Genomic DNA, 21,565 nt, shown 5'->3' on the forward strand with positions numbered 1-21,565 from the left:
AAATATGAAGCTTCAAAAGTTTACAGTACAATGTGTCCACTTGCTCGGTTAGGAGCATCTTAAATACAAGATACCGAAAACACAACCGGGAAATCTGGGTGCGTCTCCTTTAGAACATCCGATGCCTCGCCTTCATTAGAGCCTTTGCAGTCTCTTTTCCAGTGTCAGAGGCCACGTCTTTGGGCCCAGAGGTCCTAAAGAGGCAGAGACTCCCTCTCCTGGACAGATACAGAGAAAAACTACATTACCCAGAAGGCTGTGCTGCACAGGAAGGCGGTGCCAGCCGGACCGGTGACGTCACAGGAAAGGGGCGTCGCGGACGGTTCTGTCGGGGGTGGGGCTTCCGGCGCCGTTGGGGTGGGCGTTTGTTGGCGTCGGGGCGGTTGTCTCTGGTCGGTGAGTTCTAGCTCGGCGTTGGGACCGCGCGGGGAGGACCGCAAGGAGGAGCCCCGTGCGCCTGTGTGACCGCGGGGAGGGTCAGCTGAGCCCCCGACCCACCCCTCTCCCTCGCACGGCCCCAGCCTCCCCGCGGCCCGATGGCGGCCTTGGTGACCCCGGCGCAGGTGAGTGGACGGCGCGCCAGGCCACGCCCGCCCGGACCCCCAGCGCGAGGCCCAGGCGCTCTGCTGCGCGGCCGGCGCTGTCCTGGACTCTTCGCCGTGTGCTCTCCAGGACGTTGTTCGTCGCGCCTCCGGAGGGGTCCCTTGTGCTCCAGGTCGGAGTCCAGCCCAGGGCCTCCGGGGGAGGGTCGTTTCTGACAGTCAGTGGCATGCCGTGTGGAATCCCTCCTGCTTGCGTGGAGCAACCCGCGGGGAGGAGCGCAGGCCGGACATTTCCGAGACCTTTCTGTGTGTTGCGGCTACGTTCCTTCCCAAGGCTGTGACCTCGAGCACCTTCCCCTGCTGCCTTGGCTTCTCTTTTCTCCGTTATAAAATAGGAAGATTAAAGTTTCTGCACCTGGGTTAAGGGAACTAGAAAAGGGACGTGGGTGGTGTGTTCCCTGGTGTCCAGCACAGTCCAGGGAGCATCGCTCTGGCTCTTTCTCCGCGGAAGTGCCTCCTGGGCCTACACTGATCTTAGCGGCCCATCTCCGGGGGAATCTGACCCTTGGGCTTCTCTGTCCTGTAATCTCAACGAAGAAAAGAGCTGGGGAGGGGAAGAGCCAGGAGTAGCCTGCAGCAGTTTGGTTATAGCGGTTCTGCTAGGACAGAATGGGTGTCAGGACAGGCTGGGGGCCAGGAAGGCCAGGGAATTTTATCTTTCAGGTTAGAGCAGGTGAACTGGCTTCCCACTGACAGTCGTGAATCTGTTTTCCTGTTGAGATTCAGTTATGTTGATAAGTGAGTCCACTCAGATGGTCATTGAGGACAGTGTGTAGGAGTGTGGTGTCCGTCTGGACACGAAAGCACAGCAGGTCCTGGGTAAGTCCATAGCCGTCACCCTGAGTACCCTCATCCTAGTCCTCATTGACTGTCAGGACCTGTCTGATTTGTTAATCTCCCGTCCACGTGGCTCCCCTCCTCACTTTATTTCAGACTCACTCCAGTGTGCTGTCCTGAAACAGGCCTTTTCCAGTGCCCCATCTACAGCAGACTGTAACCTCTTTAGTTTTCTCAGTCTATTTTCTTGACTTTGGCATCTTAGGTCCCTCTGACATTGTCTTGCTCGTTTACTTAGTTGCTTGTTTAGGATCTCTTTCCAGCCCGGGATTGTGAGTGCCTGGGCTTGTAAAAGGTACTCAACAAATGGTTAAATGAATGACTGGGTCTCCCCAACAGGTGGTCTCATCACACTTATAATAAATACAATCTTCCTCCCAAGCGGGACCCACAGAGCTCTGCTGGCTGTGCCCCTTGCCTGCCTCCAGGCCTTTTTCCTTTCCATTCTTAGCCAGCTCACTGCACCTGGCCAGGAGGTCCTGAACTTGCCAAACTCCTCCCCAGTTTACAGCTTTTGCCCTTGCACTTTCCTTTGTGTGGGGCCCTGTTCTCAGGTCTCTGCAGGGCTGTCTCTCCTCACTCTTCCTGTGCATCAGTATCACCTCTTTGGATAGTTTTTTCCTGGCTGTGTCAGTTCTGGCCGAGGTACCCCTGGCCCCCACCTGCCCATGTGACATCTCTGACAACTGTGTTCTGGATTTTGCTGAATGTTCAATTCCATGTCCACTTCTGTTCCTTAAATTTGAGATTGTGGGTGACTTTCTAGAGCTGCCTGACCCTCAGGCCTCCGACTGTGACACGCAGGTGATTTTGGCATTTAGCTCAGGGGCTGGCAGAGGATTAGAAAAAAATTCACAAGATACATTGAGCTGTGCCAGCATCTGCTGTGTGAACACTTTCTCTTTAGTTCTCAGAATTGGCATAGTGGGAATTGTTTCCTGTATTGGTGCAGAAATGGATGTTGAGAGAAATGGTGGGATGCCCGCCCCAGGGTCACACAGTCAGCAGTGACAGATTCAAGAGCCTGGATTCAGACCCTGGAATTCTGGCTCCAGAGCCAGGGAGCTTTAGTCACTTTACCTGAGCATGTGAAGCCCTCAGCCCAGGACAGGTGCACGGTGAGGACCAGGGCGGCTCAGCTGTTGCCTCTGCCGTGATCATTGTCGGAATTGCCCTCATGAAATTTTTCCCAGAGCACTTACCTTCTGCCCCTCCACCGTCCTCACAGAACACCGTTGTCTGTGTCATTGCTGGTAGATTCCCCTAGGGGAGGCTTTTCTCTGAGCCACAGTTGCCTTATATCCAAAGGCTGCTTCCACCTTCACCCTGAGTCCCGCACAGAGCTTGGCCCACAGGAGGCCTCGGTGATTCAGGCCTGAGTCCCTGCACCCTAACCAGCACCTGAGTAATAAGCTTGATCTCATCCGAGGGCACAGGGCCAATCCCATGACCTTTGTTTGACTCTCCAGGTATTGGTGACCTTCAAGGATGTGGCCGTGACTTTTACCCAGGAGGAGTGGGGGCAACTTGACCTGGACCAGAGGACCCTGTATCGGGAGGTGATGCTGGAGACCTGTGGGCTCCTGGTGTCACTGGGTAAGTGCTCATGTCTTACACCTGAGGGGGACCGCAGCCTCCTCTTGTTTCCTGGCCAATAAAGAGGGTCACAGGAGTCACATTCCCTCCTCCCCACAGGCCCTGCAGTTTTCTGGTCTCCCTCTGTCTGTATCAGGGATCAGTGCGATAGAAACTTCCTTCTGAACACCAACTTTCATCCCAGTGCCTAGCACACCCAGGCCTCAGTCTGAGGTCCCCGTTCCAGGTTCCACAGGAGGGAAGCTGACTGGACCAGCCTGGTGGGTCAGGTCTCACAGCCCTGTTACAGGGGCCGTGGATGATGGGCTGTTCTCAGAAGGGAGGGTGAGTCAGGCAGACCCCTGCTTGTCATTTGTCACTGGTGCCACCCAGGGATCTTCTGAACAGCACAGTCTCGATTAGAAGTGCTAATATTGTTACCACACTTTCTGACACTGGGCCATGACCCTCCACTGGGCAGGAGGTGATTTGGAAGGTGCACAGGAGTGTAGGAAAGGCCATGGGATATCCCCTGCAGAAGCCAGTCCTTTCACCTTCTCTGTCTCACATGCTGATCGTTGTCAGGAGAAAGTCTCAAATCAGTGAGAGTGGGTGAGGATTCCGTGTCCCCTAATGGTTAAGTTTTCTTTTCAAGGAAGGAACAGCCTCAGCTCACAGCCCTGAGCAGTCTACATGAACTCCCTGGGGCCTTAAATGGCATTAAAAAAAAAATAATGTTAGTATTTTCTTTACTCAGCCATTTCTGGGAGAGGTGGGGAATTAGGTTTATTTATTTCTTTATTTTTAATGGAGGTGCTGGGGATTGAACCCAGGACCTGGTGCATGCTAAGCATGCCCTCTACCACTGAGCTGTACCTCCCCCACCCCCGCCATTTAATGGCATTGTTTTGATTTCATTGTTGTATTTTGATGGTAAATTTCCATTTATGGAAAGTGAAATTGACTTTGCTCATTTACCAAAGCGAAGAAGTGTTGTCAACTGTTCAGGAAAAATTTTAAAAAGGGGCCAGTTTAAAGAGAAGCCATCCATCACTGTGTGTGCTTTGCAGACCCATGACACTGAGTTTCATTGTGGAGGCAGACATCGGTTTTTTTTTTTTAGAGGTTTTTTGTAGTTTTTTTTTTTTTTTTTTAATTTAAATGTAGTTAGTTTACAATGCTGTGTCAATTTCTGGTGTACAGCATAATGTTTCAGTCATATGTATACATATATTCTTTTTCATATTCTTTTTCATCATAAGTTAATACAAGATATTGAACATAGTTCCCTGTGCTGTACAGTAGAAACTTGCTGTATCTATAGACATCAAACCTGAGATGAAGTGTGATGAGTTGTAGAAGGAAAAATAAGGAATTCAGGAGTGTATATCCAGGAGGCCATAACCTATCATGGATGATTCGAAAAAGGCATCTCAGGCAGTGATGTTGGATCTGAGACTGGAAGGCTGAGCATTGGGAGGGAGGGTGAGGAGAGGTTCCAGGTGGAGGAACCAGCAGGAGAATAGGCCCTGAGGGGAGAGAGTGCACAGCTCCCGGCCGATTCACCTTTCCTCTGCCCGCTCCCTGAGCGTGGTGTCCGGCACATAGCACACATTGGTGACCTGTACTGTGACCTGTTGGAGTGAATCCTGGGCTGAGAATCAGAACCTGCCAGTTGAGACTTGGGTGGCTCCTGGAACCTCAGTCCCTGGGCTTCGGTACAGAACCCCCCCTCCATCTTTGTTGAGATGCGTTTGGCTGCATGTAACAGAAAAGTGACTTAGAGTGGCTTCCCCGTTGGGTGGGAATTTACCACCTCAACTCAGGACAAGCCCCAGGGCCCCCACAGCAGCAGCTACATCATCAGTGGCACGAAGGTTCTGCTGCTCTTCTTCCTGGGCTGGCGTCCCCCTCTTCCTCGGGCCAGCTTCGCGGTGGGGGTGGAGGATGCTGCAGAGACCCCGTCTTCAGCCCTCTTGTCCCACGTTGGGATAAAGACTCTCTTCAGAAGACAGGCCAGCTGAGGTCACCTGCCTCCTTCAGATGACTGATGACCAGGGATGCCATTGGCCGATTTATTTCCACCAATGGACTTCAGTCCTCTCTGGGCGTTAGAATCTCCTGGGGAGATTTCAGAAATAGCGATGCCGAGGTCTGACCCTAAGAAGTTCTGTTTCTTTTGGTTTGAGGTTGGGATTGGGCATCCATGGGGAGTTTTGAAGCACAAGGTGTTTGAGGACCAGTTGACTTAGGTGAGTTAGGAAGCATGTCCTGGGTGGAGGGCTGACCATCCCAGCATCCCGGGGTTGTGTGTGAGAGCCACGTGCACCTGCATGGGGTCGGCTTCCCCTGATGAAGTTCAAGGGCAGCGGTGTTGTGTAGACAGACAGCACCGCCCTCGACAGCAGATGTGGCCCAGGAGTGGTATTATTGCCCTTGGTTTCCAGGTCACCCATCAACATGGTCTTTCCTTAGGGGGCAGCTACATTCACGGTCTCACTTCTGTCCTGAAGTACCAGACAGAGTGGAGGGGTTTTCATTCTTCTCATCCAAACACTTATGTGCTGTTTCTTCCTCCATCAACAGGGCATCCAGTTCCCAAAGCAGAGCTGATGCACCTGCTGGAGCCTGGGCCAAAGGTATGGACAGTCACGAGGGGCCTCTCATGGAGCACATGTCCAGGTAGGAACCGGGAGCTCGCTGGGACAGTGGATTCAGGGCAGCCTTTGGAACGCACGGGGACCCAAGCCTCTCACCTTCTGGAGGGAACTCTTTGCAGAGTCTGGTTGTTCTCTCACATCAAAGGATCGTGTGCATCAGCAGGTCAGCCCTGGCCCATGCCGTTACTTAGAGACCCAGGCACCTTCCACCATCATTGTCTAGCTTCAAGGTCGGTCCAGCTCCATCCAGCAGGCGGAGGGGAAGCGAGGTCGGGGGTCACACCCAGACGCTCCTGTACTTTGCTCGCAGAAATTCCACTGACAAGAACTGGGCCTTTGGCTGCACCTGGGTGCTCAGGACTGGAGAGTGCGGGGTAGCCGTGTGCCCGGGGGGCCGGTGGGCTTGATTTCTGTGACCTCAGGCTACTGTACGCTCCCCGCTCTCAGAAAGTCAGAGTGAGGATCGTTTCTGGGTGAGCGCTGGTCGAAGTTGTGATGAGACAATGCAGCAAGCCGTTCAGGATAGCGTCCGGCCTCTCGGAGAGGCCGGCAGAGGCCAGCTCTCCATGCACCCGTGTGATGTGTGGACCGTCGGCAGTGGCGGCGGTGTCGTGCCTTTTTTCCTGGGCTTCTGGACTCAGAGGGAAAAGGCCTCTCTTCCCCTTGAGGTTAGGATCTATGCTGTGCTCTGTACTGAGCCCTTGCCCACCTTCTCCGTCCATCTCTCCATCCTCCTGTCTGTCCATCAGACACTCAGAAGCAGCCCCTTGGACAGTCTTCCTGCCCCTCTTGCCCGAAAAGACACCAAGGAGATGTTGGCTTTTTTGGCCCCACATCCGTGCTGCTAACTGTGACTGGAATAATCCGGAGCGAGTCTCTCCAGTGGTCCTTCGGCTTCTCGGCCAGCCTGAGTGTCTTCAGCCAGCTCCACCGCAGGCCCTCTGTTTCAGTCGCCACTCCTCCACCCCCATTTCCTTAATCCCGAGTCTCCATGTTAGTGTCTCAGCGGCACCTCAGGTGCATCAGACCTTAGAAGACACCCGTGATCCTGCCCACGCCTCCCCGTGCCCAGTTCTGAGAACCTCCTGCCATCTGCGCAGATGAGAAGATTGGGAGTTTGGGTCTTTTGAACCTGACCCGCCTGTCCTCCTTGCTTGACCCTTGCAGTAAACCTTTCTCTGCTTAAAACAAACAAACGAACAAACAAAAACACATTGGAAACACCTCAGACAGGGTCTCTGCCTCCATCTGTCCATCCCCAGCCCTGCCCATTGGATGTTGTCCATGTGTCCTGAATCCATCACCAACACCCTCCTCCAGGCTTGCATCATCCTTTGCTCAGATGATGCCAGAGTCTCCACCAGGTCTCTGCACATCTGTTCTATGCTTCTGATCAGCAGTCGTCCCTGCACCTGCCCTGTGGCCACCCAGACACATTCCAGATCTTCTCACATCCTCCATCGCTGGTGTCTTAGCTAAAATCAGCATCAGAAAAATTAAGGCATGGGGATAGTATAGCTCGTGCTTAGCGTGCACAAGGTCCTGGGTTCAATCCTCAGTGCCCCCATTAAATAGATAAATTAAGTAAATAAGCCTAACTGCTCCCCCTGCAAAGACATTAAATAAATAAGTAAAAATAAAGGCTGTGTCCTTCTGTGTCTTGCTCCTGAGCCCTTGAAGACTCACCTTTGTCTCTCCCCTATGGTCCCCCCACACCCCACAGAGGATGTCTTCCTCTGATCGCGTCCACTTCCTCTGCTGGAGCCTGCTTGGTACCTTTGCCTTCTTGGGGAACCTGCGTCTTCACTCTCTTTTTCTTTTTTTTTCTTAAGCCATTCTTATTACACTCAAGGTATTAAGTCCAAAATATCCTTGTGTTTAGGATATTGTATCAGTCGTTAAACAGGGGGAAAACACAACAGTATGAAGAGATTTATGAATAACAAAGATAGAAGCTGACAGAATTAATAGACAACTTGAATGGGGTTGGTTTTCTTTAAGAAATGCTAAGTTTTCTTAACCAAAACAACAAAATAGAGTGCTCTAAATATGTGTGAGTATGAAAACAAGAAAAGCAGTGGTTTGGTTTATTTTTTAAATTTTCTTTGTGAAGAGAGGTAATTAGGTTATTTGTTAATTAATTAACTTATTTATTTTGATGGAGGTACGAGGGATTGGACCCAGGACTTTGTACATGCTGAGCACCCACTCACCACTGAGCTACACCCTCCCTGCTGCCATTTCCTTCTTTTTTTTTTTTAAAGTGAAGTATAGTTAGTTTACAATGTTGTGTCAGTTTCTTTTGTACAGCATCATGTTTCAGTCGTACATATACATACATATATTCGTTTTCATATGCTTTTTCATTCTAGGTTACTACGAGGTATTGAATAGAGTTCCCTGTGCTGCACAGTAGGACCTTGTTGTTTATCTATTTTATATATATTAGTATCTGCAAATCCCAAAGTCCCAATTTATATACACACATACACACACACATACCACAGCTTCTTTATCCAGTCAGTAGACATTTGGCTTGCTTCCATGGCTTGGCTATTGTAAATAGTGCTGCCATGAACATAGGGGTGCATGTGTCTTTTTAAAGTAGAGTTTTCTTGGTTATATACACAGGAGTGGGATTGCTGGATCATACGGTAAGAGTTGTTTGTACAGTTTTTGAGGAACCTCCATACTGCTTTCCACAGTGGCTGTACCAATTTACATTCCCACCATCAGTGTAGGAGGGTTCCCTTGTCTCCTCACCCTCTCCAGCGTTTGTCATTTGTGGGCTTTTAACGATGTCCATTCTGACTGGTGTGAGGTGATGCCTCGTGGCAGCCATTTTCGTTGTTAAGTCTCACACGGTCTCCAAGGGTGAATGTACCCAGGCTTCCTCCTCCTGTTCAGCCAGTGCCCCTTCTTTCTGGAGACTCTGACTTCCCATTAGGACCCAGCTCTTGAGATCCTCCCAGGGAAGATGACCTTTTCCTTCCCAGTCTTGTTAGGTGTCAGTTCCCTAAGCTTTCATAGCAGCAGGACCTCAGTCCTTGGAACAGATGCTCCCCGGACTGTATTATCAAGACTGTCCCCCTCTCCTACTCTGGGCTGTGGGAGGAGTCTCCCCTCCGGTTCTCTGTGTCCTGGCCCAGGCTACTGTCCGGATTTTCCCTCTAGTGGTGTCAGGGTACGAGGATCATAAAAAGTCACTGGAAATCTAGATTACATCAATGTAAAAACACAGGAAGTATCCTCATCTGTCCACTGAAGTGCTGCTTTTTTCTCTCGTGTATTGCTTTACTACCAGTCCCTTTGTGTGTTGGATTCTCTTCAGGTGACAGAGCAGAACCTCAGACCAGAGAGCCAAGCACTTCGCAGCTGGTTTTGTCCGAGGGAGCCTTGCTCCGGGGAAGCCTGACTCTGGGATCTTCAAGGTGCTCCAGGTCGGGGCAGGCCAGGGATCCAGGGGGAATTCTGGAAGTGGAGAGGGATCAGCTGAGGCCACAGACAGCCCCCCACAAGGAGACCCACCTCAGGAAGATGAGCCTTGGAAACGAGGGTCTGGGAACGGGTGCTAGTCTGCGCTCTGGGGCGTTAGAGGGGAGAGTCTCTCTGGGGGCTGTTCTCCACCAGCCTGACCCACCAGGACCGCCAAAAGGCCCCATGGTTCCTCACGTCTACAAATGCAAGCAGTGCGGGAAAGGGTTTCGCAGGAAGTGGTACCTGGCTCGCCACCAGCGGGTTCACACGGGAATGAAGCCCTACGAGTGCAGCGCGTGCGGGAAGGCCTTCAGCCAGAGCTCCACCCTGGTCCGGCACCACCTCACGCACAGCGGGGAGAAGCCCTTCCGGTGCGGGGACTGCGGCAAGGCCTTCAAACGCCGGTCCTACCTCACCCAGCACCGGCCCGTGCACACCGGGGAGAAGCCCTACGAGTGCGGTCAGTGTCGCAAGGCCTTCACGCACCGGTCCACGTTCCTCCGCCACCGTCGGACGCACACGGGGGAGAAGCCCTTCGCGTGCCGGGACTGCGGGAAGGCCTTCAGCCACAGGGCGCACCTGCTGCAGCACTGCCTCACGCACAGCGGGGAGAAGCCGTTCGCGTGCGGGGACTGCGGCAAGGCGTTCCGCTGCGGCTCGGAGCTGGCGCAGCACCGGCGCCTGCACACCGGCGAGCGGCCGTTCCGCTGCGGCCAGTGCGGCAAGGCCTTCCACCGCAGCACCTACCTGCTGCAGCACGCGGTGGTCCACGCCGCCGCCACGCCGTTCGCCTGCGGCCAGTGCGGCAAGGCCTTCAAACGCCGCTCCCACCTCCTGCAGCACCGGCGGGTCCACACGTGAGCGCGGGCCCGCGCCCCGCGGGAGGGCGGGGCCCCGTGCGTGCGGGGGCAGCTGCAGAGGGTTCCGCTGTCGGGCTTCGGCCACACGGGCCGCCGTGGGGCGCAGTGAAGGCACGAAGCCTGCCGCCGCCGCCGGCAGCTGGGGGGTGCGCGCCGCGGAGGAGGCGCGTCGCCTGCAGGCCGCCCCCGCCGACCTCGGGAGACACGCGGCGAGAGATGCTGCATCGAACACGAGAACCATTCTCAGCCCCGAGGACACGCACAGGTAACGGAGAGGAACCGCGTCATCGTCGCCGCCGGGACCGCCCGTGCCGGTCACCACTTGTCCCGCGGGCTCACGCTGGAACCCGGCGGAGCTTGGGCTGCACCTGTGAGGAGGCACACGGGGACAGACGTGGCGTCCCGGGCCCTGACCGCAGCCTTCAGCCACGGCCAAGGTGCTTCGCTTGGTCTGCCCGCCCAGCCTGTGCTGAGATGATCGCCCGTCCGCAGGAGCGCCAGTCCACCTGGTTAGGGCGCCCGGGCAGCCCGCACCGGGCATTGCCTCGTGTGCCTGGCGGGGAGAGTGACACCAGGGAGGCTGAGGCGGGGATGGAGGGACCTCTGTGCCCAGATGTGCAGATTCCAGCCGCTTGGATCTTCAGGCCGTGCTCCGGCCAGGGCGAGGGTGATGTGCCAGGACGGGTGAGGGACAGTGCTCAGCCAGTACAAGCTGGATGCCACTGAGACGGAAGCCCAGCCTGTCTCCCTGGGGAGAGCCCGACAGATCCCGCCCAGAAGAGCTAGGGGACGCGACCTACTAGAGAGCTCCATCATCCAAGCAGGCCCCAGGGCCCAAAACAAAACGGAACAGCTTTCGGGAGGGCATAGCTCAATGGTAGAGCGCGTGCATAGATAGCGTGCATGGGGTCCTGGGTTCACAATTAAGAAGCCATCTCAGCATTACCTTAAAAGGAAGAAGGAAAGCAGGCAGCGGTGGCTGTAAACGGAATAAGCAGGTGCCTCGGCAGCCTCTTCCAGACCGCCCTGCCACGCCCGCTGCGGTCTCTCATCAGGTTCGGGGGGGGGGGGGGCGATGTCTGAGAGCAAAAGGATCCTGGCCCTTGATTTTTTTTCCTTTTCCTTTTTTTAGGGGAGAGGGGTTAATTTGTGCTTTTATTTGCTGGTATAACTTAACCGACAGTGGCAAACTTTTTCTGCATTCTTTTTTTTTATTGAAGTATAGTCAGTTTACAATATTGTGAAATTCTTTTTTTTTTAAATAGTGGGGAGGTAATTAGGGTTTTTTTGTTTGTTTTTCTTAATGAAGGTACTGGGATTGAACTCAGGACCTCGTGCATGTTAAGCACACACTCTACCACTGAGCTATACCCACCCTCACGCCTGCAAACTTTTTTTAACCTAAAAAATACATTTTACATCACAATCCCACAAAAACACATGTATAATACGGAGACATATATATAAAACTGAAAAAGTTTTGCCAAAAATGTCTACCCTAACACTTGTTTTTAATTTTAAGACTTTTTTTTTGAAGCAGTTGTAGGTTTACACCAAAACTGACAGGAAAGTACAGAAATTTTGCATATACACCGTTAACACACACGTGCATAGCCATTGTCAAAGTCGTTTACCAGAGTGGTACTTTTTTTTTTTTTTTTAACTAACAATGACCCTACATTGACACGTCATAATCACCAAAGTCCACAGTTCACCTTAGGTTGGAGAAAATTATAGTGACATATATCCATCATTATAATGTCATGCAAAGCATTTTCACTGCTCTAAAAAATGTCTGTACTCCAGAATGCCAGCCCTTGATTTCTTTCTATGTGGGAGTGGGGAGAGGTAATTAGATTTCTTTCTTTCCTGTTTTCTTAACAGAGGTACTGCGGATGACGAGCACACGCTCTGCCCCTTGAGCTATACCCTCCCTCCTAGGGCCAGGGATGTGTAACTGGTGAGTCCAGACAAGTCCATGCAGGTGGCATCTTTATGGGTTTCCCAGTGGGCACTGTGGACTTACTCCTTTGTGCTGCCTTTGGATGTGGTTATTTGATATTTGTCCCGAGATTTTTTTTTTTTTACTTTGAGATTAGTTTTCAAGCGCTACAAGATAATCAGTGTTAACTCTGGTTAAAAAATCTCTTGTACAAGAGGGGAGGGTATAGTGCAGTGGTAGAGTGCAATCCCCAGTACCTCTGTTAAAAATAAGTAATTCATTAAATAAACAGTTACCTCCCCAATTAAAAATTTTTTGAAAAAAAAATTTCTTGTACAGAAAAGGATAAAATAATTTCCTCACTTGGAACTGTCTTCAGCGCCTTTTTAAAGACCATGTACACACTTCATCTTTTCACAGTGGGCGTGCACCCTTTATGTGCTGCACAGGGCATGACAACACTTTTTTTTAACATAGTTACATATATTTATTAATCATCAAGTTTTTTTTTTTTTTAACCAAACATTCGGTTTATTAAAAAGAATCAATTAGCAGGGCTGGAGGGGAAAAGGCCACTACTGATGCAAAATAGCAAAACTTCTTTAATACCGGACACATGAGCAGCATCCCCCAGATGCAATTGTAAGAAAAATCCTCCTGGAACAGGAAAGAATTTATGCCAAGTGCTTATTAAACAGAACTTTGAAAAAACTCTGCAAATGCAGTGAGTTAGGCAATGGCCCCATAAAGGTAGGTAACTCAAGGCGTTGTTTTCCTAAACCCAAACCCATGCATTTAGTTAATCCTGGTAAAGGGCCCCAATATCCAGAGGGAAACAAGCTTTTCCTGTCCTGCTTAGAGAGCAAAAGGCAAGTGTGGAGGCACAGAGCCCTGCCCACTGCCCCACCCACCTCACAAGAACCGCCCACTAGCATAGACTGACCCGCTAGAGTAGGCCAATTACCGGAAATAGGAATCCACATGCATGGGGCATGCTACTGTAATCACACTGAGTTCGGTATACGCTGGTGTTCAGATTTTTGAAATAAAGATAAATGGACAGACTGAAGTATCTGAGTTAAACACTGCACAGTATATTCGACAACTGGAAAAAAATCTAGAGGGTGGTATAACTATTCACGTTTGTAAGCAAGTATAGGGACAAGCCCTGCAATCTGAAGAAAAACCCGTTCAGGGCAGAGTTGACAATCTCCCCCTGACTTTCAGGAGTGTGTCACTATACGAAAACCTCTGGATTCAGGAAAGTAGCAACAGGATATTAAGGAATTGGCTTCTGTCATCATGGATCATGGGGACCAGTCTGAAGCAGGGCTGGCTGGAGGCTGGGAACGTCGCAGCTCAGATCCAGGATCTGCAGGTTAGAACAGCAGTCTAGAGAATGGTTAGTGCTTTCCTCATAAACTCCTGGATTTCCAAACAGGTTCCTTTTCCATACAATGACCAAGTCTTTTTTAAGATGTTTTCCATAAGGCTTTTTTTTTTTTTTCAATCTGGCTGCTGCAGGATATTCAGCCATCCCTGATCTGATCTTTTATTATCATTTCTTTTTTTAATGGAGGGAGGTAATTCGCTTTATTTTAAAATTTTTATTTTTTATTGACGTGTAGTTGATTTACAGTGTTAGTTTCAGGTGTACGGCAAACCGATTCAGTTATACACATACACATTTTTTTTCTTTTCAGATTCTTTTCCATCATGTTATTGAAAGAAACTGAATTTAGTTCCCTGTGTTATACAGTAGGTCCTTGTTTATCTATTTTATATATAGTAGTGTGTGTATCTGTTAAGCCCCAACCCCTAGTTGTTTCTCATGCTCGAGAGCAGTCAGGGTACTGAGTATGCAGGGAGGGCAGTGAATCGGGAAAGTTACAGTGAGTAGCAGCATCGGCACACATGGATGACAAAGTAAGGTGACGTTTATTCCGTGCTCCAAGAAATAATTAGTTGTACATCATGTGTGTGTCCGACACTTCGGGTAGATGAGATGCACATGCACAGGACGTCGATGATTTTGCCCTGGTGGAGCTTATATTCTGGTTGAGCAAAACATTCCACTTGCAATGTCCCTAAGTGATTAAGTTACACAGTAGGTTAGAAAGTAATGAGTTCCGTGGAAAAGAGGAAAGAGGACACAGAGGAAGGAAAACATGGGGGTAGGGGCAAGGTGAAACATTAATAGAGTGTTCACTTAGGACTGATGGGGTGACGACAATATGGTAGCACATATTTTAAAGAGGTGAGAAAAGATAGCTTCTTTCTTCCTTTCTCATGCATACAGGTGTATATTATTTCTTGCCATACAGAATTAAATAACTCCTGTGGAGTAATGTTGAAGGACAGAGGAGATACCAGTTATGTTTATTTTATCCTTGATCTTTGGGAGATTTTTGGGGGGAGGGGAGATAATTAGGTTTATTTATTAATTTTCTTTTTTTTTTTTTAATGGAAGCACTGGGGATTGAACCCAGGACCTTGTGCATGCTAAGCATGCACTCTAGCCCTGAACTACACCCTCACCTCCTTGGGGGAAATATTTAATAATAGATCATATGTATGGCATATGTTGTAGAATTTTTTGTGGATTAGATGTTTAAGGAAAATCCATTCTATACTTTGTTTAAAAAAACAGCAAGAATGAGTGAATTAGCATCAAATTATCTTTATGCCTCTTCTGAGTTGATTATATGACATGTTTTCTGTAGGTGGTGAAACATATATATTGATTTTTGTGTTTTTAAGTTTTCTGTATAGTTTTAAACTTGCAGAAAACTTGTAAGACTAGTACAAGATACTCTTGTGTCACATTTACCCGAGTTAAACACTTGTTTGCTTTGCATCTTTTTATCATTCTCTCTCTCCACGTATATGTATGTGTGTTTCTGAGCAGTTTGAGTTTAACTTGGAAATATCTTGCCTCTGTACAAATGAATACTTCAATGCATGTTTCCTAAGAGTATATTTTATACTGGAGTATTATCATGATCAGGAAATTCAATATTAGTAAAATACTACTATTTAATCCATGGTCGAAGTTCAGATGTCATCATTCATCCTAATATTGTCCCTTTGTATTTTTCCTGGTCCATGACCACACCCAGAATCGCATGGTGTGTTTAGTTACCATTACTCCCCCTACACTCCTTTAAGGAGACACTCCATCAGCCTTTCATTGAGTTTCTTGGACCTGACTGTTTTTGACAAACATTATGACATTTATTCTGTAAAATCTCCTGCTTCTCTGATGTTTGCTAATGACTGTATTTCGCTGTTGCCTCGCTTTACAGTGAAACCCCAGAAGTGACGTGGTGCTGTCCGCTTTTACCAGTGTTGGCGTTAATCTCTGTCACTTCTTTAAGTTTGTGTTCTTGCCTTTAAAATGACTCTTTCCCGGGGGTGGGGCGTGCAGCTCAGTGGTAGAGCGCATGCTCAGCGTTCACGAGGTCCTGGGTTCAATCCCCAGTGTTTCTGTTAAGGGAGAGAAAAGTTTTTTTAAAAATGAAGAATAAGTAAAATTATTATTTCTCTTTTTAGTAAATAATTAAGAAGATGTTTTGAAACTAGGTGAATATACTGATCCACATCAGTATCTCACCCCACCACTGATGATTTTCAAATTCCATCAGTGTTCTACGTGTATTAGTTGGCATTCTTCTTTGGAAGTCAGTTTTCCCAGTGACTTGTCTGTCCATTTGTTTTTCATTAATTCGTATCAGTGGATTCTTAAATACTGAAGTGGGTGATGCTCCTGCAGTGTCTCTGGTTTTGAAGCTCAGGTTTCCCATGAGCCATCCTTCATGCTGGCTGGTCTGTCCCCATTTCATGTCACCATGACATTTGGTGCACCTACGGTACCAAATATATTAAGGTTTCATCTTTCAACTTCCCTTGTCCTGCCAGGCATCAGTCTTTTCTCCAAGGAGTTCTTCCTTCTGGTAGAGAAAGGTATGGAGAAATCAAGAACAGGGTCCTGGAAGTGCTACACCAGGGAGCTGTTGCTTCCAGGCTTCTTTGACGGCGCCAGATTTAGGTTCGCAAACACTAACCCTGTGATGGCACAGTCCATGCCATTAACTGAAGGTCAGGGAGGGTTTTAAACTATTTAAATATAAAATTTATTTCAGGGAAAGACATCAGTTATCAACTGTACAATCTGATGACTGACAAATGCATTTATCCCTAAAAAAACTTCCCAATCTAGGTACAGAACAATTCTCTGATGCCAAAAAATGCCCACTTGCCTGATGGAGTAAGTCTCTGAGAATCGCTGGCTTTTTTGACTTTTTATTTTTAATGTAGTTGTTTTGACTGTTCTTTCACTGGTATCTAAATTTTGCCTGTTCTGTGTTTTATGGAACAGAGGCTTTTTTTTTGGTAATGTTAATATGTTTGTCAATGTTAATTAAGATTTTGACTTTTCCTGGATTCTTAATTATCCAGGTATAACAAAACTATGCTCCTCGTATTTTTAAAAATTAGTTTTAGTTATACACTTATTCTTAGAGCAGCTGGAGTCTGTCAGTGTACACAGTGTTACATCTGAATCCACTGCTACTTACATAAAATGAGCTGTTTTTGCAGAGGACAGAATTAATTCATTAGATACTTATTTGCTACCTACACTTTTTAAGAGTATTTTGTGCAAGGTTGGCAGCAGTGAAAGATATTTATAAAACTTCCCCTTATGAAGAATAAATCCAGGGTACAAACAATATATGTGTTTGTGTGGTATCTATATCTATATGTATGCTTCTGTTTTGTTTTGTTTTTCTGTCAAGTGTCTTGCCCACAGTCACAAAGATTGCATACCAGTTAGGTCAGGGTTTACAATCTAGGTTTCAAAAACCACCTCTTTTTTTTTCCTTTCCTGTCAGATTTATTGCGGTATAACTGACGTGCTGCACTGTGTAAGGTTAAGGTGCACAGCATCACGACCTGACTTACATGTTATGAAATAGCCACAGTGAGGTTCAGTGAATGCCCATCATCTCACATAAACACAACATTAAACAAATAGAAAATTTTTCTCCATGTTATGAGAACTCTTAGAATTTCCTCTCTTGACAACTTTCGTATATAACATCTAGCAGTGTGAATTGTATTTATCATGTACATTACATCCCTAGTACTTAGTTATCTTATAACTGGAAGTTTGTGCCTTTTGACCACCTTCACCCATTCCCCCTCCCCTAACCCCCCCACCCTCGGCCCTCATGACCACATATCTGATATCTTTTTCAGTGAGTTTGTTTATTTTTGAAGTATGATTGGCCTACAACGCTCTGTTAACTTGTGGTCCACAGCATCGTGATTTGTATACATTTCTATATTTTCTATATTTCTGTACATTTCAGTAGTTGGCAACCAACAAATAGTATCTTATTGCTCTTCAACGATAGGTAGATCAAAGTATCACATACAGTTTTGTAGGCTTCAGTATGTGCAGTCAAGGGACCAGAAAAAATAGAATTCAGCCAGAATGATGACAGGGGAAATGGATGTTGGCTGTCAGGAGGCCCAGAAGGCAGTAGATGACGTGGCATTCTGCCTGTTTCTCAGACACAAACAAAAATTATTCCCCGTATGGATACATCTCTGTATGTATGTTGCAACCCCAGCAAGCCCAATTGTTTTTCCCATGTAATATTTCTAACTTAAATTCGAGACATAGACACAGCTACAGTCTCAATGTTTGTGTCCCCCTCACTTCATAAGTTCGATACCTAATGCCTCGTGTCATAATTAGAAGACAGAACGTTTGGGAGGCGACAAGGTCATGACATTTTTACCCTCGTGAATGGAATTAGTGCCTTTATGAAAAAGGCCCCCAAAAGTTCCCATCCTCTTCCGCCTCATGAGGACATACCTAGAAGGAGCTGGTCTCTGAACCAGGAAGTGGGCTTTCACCAGACACTGAATCTGCCGGCACCCTGAGTCTGGACTTCCAGCTTCCGGGACTGTGAGAAACAAATGTCTGTTGTTCATAAACCATCCAGTCTATGGTATTGTCTTAATAGCAGTTCAAATGGACTAAAACAGATAACATTTTAATATGAGATTTACCTGAAAAGAAGAGCCACTTACCAAATGCTTTTTCCTCCTGGGACAGAGGCTACCAGGATCACAGTCTAAGCACGTGTGCAACGGGAGCATCTTATCAAGATAAACGTTTGATTATTGTCTGAGGATGAGATCGGTGCTCCTATTAATTATCCTGAGAATTACCAAATAGAGTGAGGGGAACAAGCTCTGGCCTCCCTTTTCTGTACAAACTGTATTTTAAGGTAAATTAACAGAAAATTATTGAAAATTCTTCTTTATAGAGGATTTCTAGTTTATAAATGCAGAAATAGCCATCGAAGTAGGGTGCAAATGTTTCAACAGCTTATGAAATAATCAACTACCCAATGATCGTCAGTGCATGCTGACGCAGTAGACTAGTGACACATGGCAGATTGTACTGGAGAGAAACACTAATAACATTGGAACCCAATTGCAAAAGAGAGACGCCAGACCTGGAGGGCACTGATGACAGACACTACTCGGGGTCCTGCCTGGCTCAGTCGCTCTTCGGAGCACAGCCCATCCCTCACTGCCCTGTTATATGGACAGTGGGGGCGAGCACCTCAACCAGGCTGGGCCAGTCAGCCTCTCTCTTGTGGATTCTGGAACAAGAACCTCAGACCGAGGACAGACTGTGCCGGGCACTGGGGTGAAGGTTGTGTTCAGAAGGCATGTTTCCTGTCTGACGTCTCTGGTTGCAGAACCAGGAAGAGCAGGCAGAAGGAGACCAAAACACAGCACACAGCAGGGCAGTGGGTAGAGGTGGGAGGCCTGAGAGGCTGTGCTTACCAGCCAGGAATGAGCAAAAGGTTGATCAAGGAGGAAGCCTTGGGTTGCCCACATGGCAGTTACCAAACAAGACTAGGAGTTCAGAGTTCTCCATCACGAGCCCCTACAGTGTCCTCTGGGCCAGGTCCAGATGCCCTTATGTCTCCTAGGTGAAGGCACAGTCATATCGTTTAAGGTCACCAATGTCTTGAGAGACAGAGGTGGCCGCTTGGCCTTGGGTTTTTACATGAGATTAGAACCTACAACTCACTGGGAAAGGTGGAGAGAGTCCCCGTCCTGAATCACTGAGACCTCTTGAGGGATGAGTTCTGTGCCAGCCTCCAGGGGTTGGGTCATGTGGCCTCGCAACTAATGGAACTGTGCCTGATAGAGAAGCCTCCCATTTGGGAAACCACTTCCATGTCAAGTTTAATTGTAACATTACATAAAGCAATGCAACCAAATGCAGCAGTCAAAAATATCTGGTATCCAAAGATAATTATTAACCAGGCAACAATCAGAAATATAATACACAATTAGCAGAAAAAACCCCAAATCAATAGAAGCATTCAACAATTAGTAGACAACGATGTTAAAATAGCTTTTACAAATACGTAACATTTGTTCCTGGAGGTCTAGAGAAGAAAGATCTTGATTAAGGTGAAGTGTGTACCTCAATCTGAGCAGAGAACATTTTAAGTTGTCAGTTTTCCCCTAATTTTTCTACATGAACACATTATGCGTTAACAGTTCCAGCAATCTCTTTTGATAGAAATTCATAAACTGATTCGAAAATTATTAAGTAATAATGCCTAGAAGCTAGAATAGACAAATCATTATTTGAAGACAACAAATTAAAATCTGTTTTTCCTTATAAAAAAATACTGTAGGGGAGGGGACAGCTCAGTGGACGAGCCCGTGCCTAGCATACCTGAGGTCCTGGGTTTGATCCCAGAACATCCGTTAAAAAAACGAATAACCTAATCACCTCTCAAAAAGGAGAAAAATAAATTAATTAAAAACAATAAAATAGAAAAAAATTACCATATATCTAAACCAGTCATTGCACAATGGAAGAGCATAGAGATCTGAGATATCTACAAACCCTAATGATGTCAATTTATTTCCAATAAAAGTTGCCAAAGGCATTTAAGGGAGAAGGGAGAACACTTTCAACAAATTGTCCTGACAGATCATATGGTGGGGCTTATCTAAAAAATAGATGAAAAAGTGTAAACCTCCCCTCACATCACTTAACAATGAATTTGAAATGGATCCAACACAGTTCTTAATGTCAGAGAAAAAACAGACTACAAAAGACGACATAGGAAAAATGCTCTCTGTCCTTGGTGCAGGGAAGGGTTTATTTACAAAGAAAGACCATCAATGAAAGAAAATAAACTGATTATTTGAAACTTAATCAAAATTAAAATTTGCCATTCAAGAGACAGTTAAGAAAGTGAAAACTCAAGTCACAATCTGGGGAAAGATATTTGCAAGAAATATATCTGACAAATGACAACGATTCTTAATATGAATAGTATTTATAAATAAAATTTTCAAATAACACAATTTAAATTAGTCACAGAATTTCTGAAGGCGTATGTCATAAAAGGCGTATGTATAAACGGTAAATAGGAAAATGAAAATGTGCTTCTTGTCATTACTCGCCATCATAAACACAATTTAAAGCCACAGTGAGGGAGTACCACACACCATTGGAACAACTAAAATTCAAATGCTAAATTGATGAAGATGTGAAACAGCTACACCTCTCGTATATTTCTTGAGGGAATACAAATAGATAAATAACTTCAGGAAATACTGTTCTAAAAAAAAAAAAAGAAAATACTGTGCTACTTTCTTTAATGCTATCCATATACATATCACATGACACAGTAATCTCACTTGTAGGGTCTATCCACAAGAAAAATGAAATCATGTGACTCAGAAATACTTGGGGGAAATTATTCACCGTAATAACGGCTTCTTTCACAAAAGCCAGAAAACAATAGACTGTGATTTTACTTTTTATTCCCCTGGTGTGGATTACAGTGTCTAAACGAGCCTCAAGGGAGTGGCTCATGCGAAGATCCAAGTGTGCCTGCTAAAACCTACCTCTAGTTCTCCTTTTCGTAAGTTTCTGGCTCTTTCAGGAGTGGAAACCCAAGGCCAGCCAATCAGAATATGCCTGGTCAGCATTAGTTTTTCACAACCAAGCTCCAAAACTTTCCTTTATGCCCCCTCTAAGGAAAGTAACCCTGCTATGACCAATCAGCTGTTGCCTACTATAACTTGTTCTTAACTATTGGTGTACATTCTGTACAGATCTTCGGAGCACCTTCCTGTTTTACAAACTGGATGCTTTCCAGTTCGTGAAGCACTAGGTAAAAGCAAACTAAATACAAACATTAAACTCTGAAATTTTCCTTTAACTCCTGTGTGCCAAGTTTTTGTTTTTATTTTCCATTTCTTACAGTATTCTCAGGTCCGATTTTAAAAAATTCTGTTTTACATTCTGTTCTTGCAAATTTACTTCTTTGCTTCTTATTTTCATGTTTTTGGCAGATATAGCAATGCTACTTATACATGCCTGACATATTTTTATTCCAAAATCTTCTGGACTTTACTTTTTTCATCAAATCTTCCAATATTTTCAAAAAATCCAAAAACAAGCACTGTAGCGACTCAGGCTTTTCATACCCGGAATGCTTTTTTTCCAATCCTCTATCAACTTTTATGTTGATAAATGCGAGTTAAATC

The 21,565-nt window shown here is 46.8% G+C and overlaps 1 protein-coding gene across 2 annotated transcripts; it reads left to right on the forward strand.

Moving 5' to 3' along the window:
• Positions 1 to 321: 321 nt before the first annotated feature.
• Positions 322 to 14,333, forward strand: ZNF550 (zinc finger protein 550). Of its 2 annotated transcripts, none has more exons than XM_074368941.1 (4): positions 322 to 563; positions 2,909 to 3,035; positions 5,601 to 5,837; positions 9,006 to 14,333. In XM_074368941.1, exons 1-4 carry the CDS (start codon positions 537 to 539, stop codon positions 10,010 to 10,012), a joined length of 1,398 nt encoding a protein of 465 aa, XP_074225042.1. In that variant the 5' UTR covers positions 322 to 536; the 3' UTR covers positions 10,013 to 14,333. The 2 variants fall into 2 exon arrangements, with proteins under 2 accessions (XP_074225042.1, XP_074225043.1); XM_074368942.1 differs by having other exon boundaries at positions 323 to 563; positions 5,601 to 5,696.
• The last annotated feature ends 7,232 nt before the right edge of the window (positions 14,334 to 21,565 follow it).

This window comes from Camelus bactrianus, chromosome 9 (genome assembly GCF_048773025.1).
Source record: "Camelus bactrianus isolate YW-2024 breed Bactrian camel chromosome 9, ASM4877302v1, whole genome shotgun sequence".
NCBI classification, from domain to species: Eukaryota; Metazoa; Chordata; class Mammalia; order Artiodactyla; family Camelidae; genus Camelus; species Camelus bactrianus.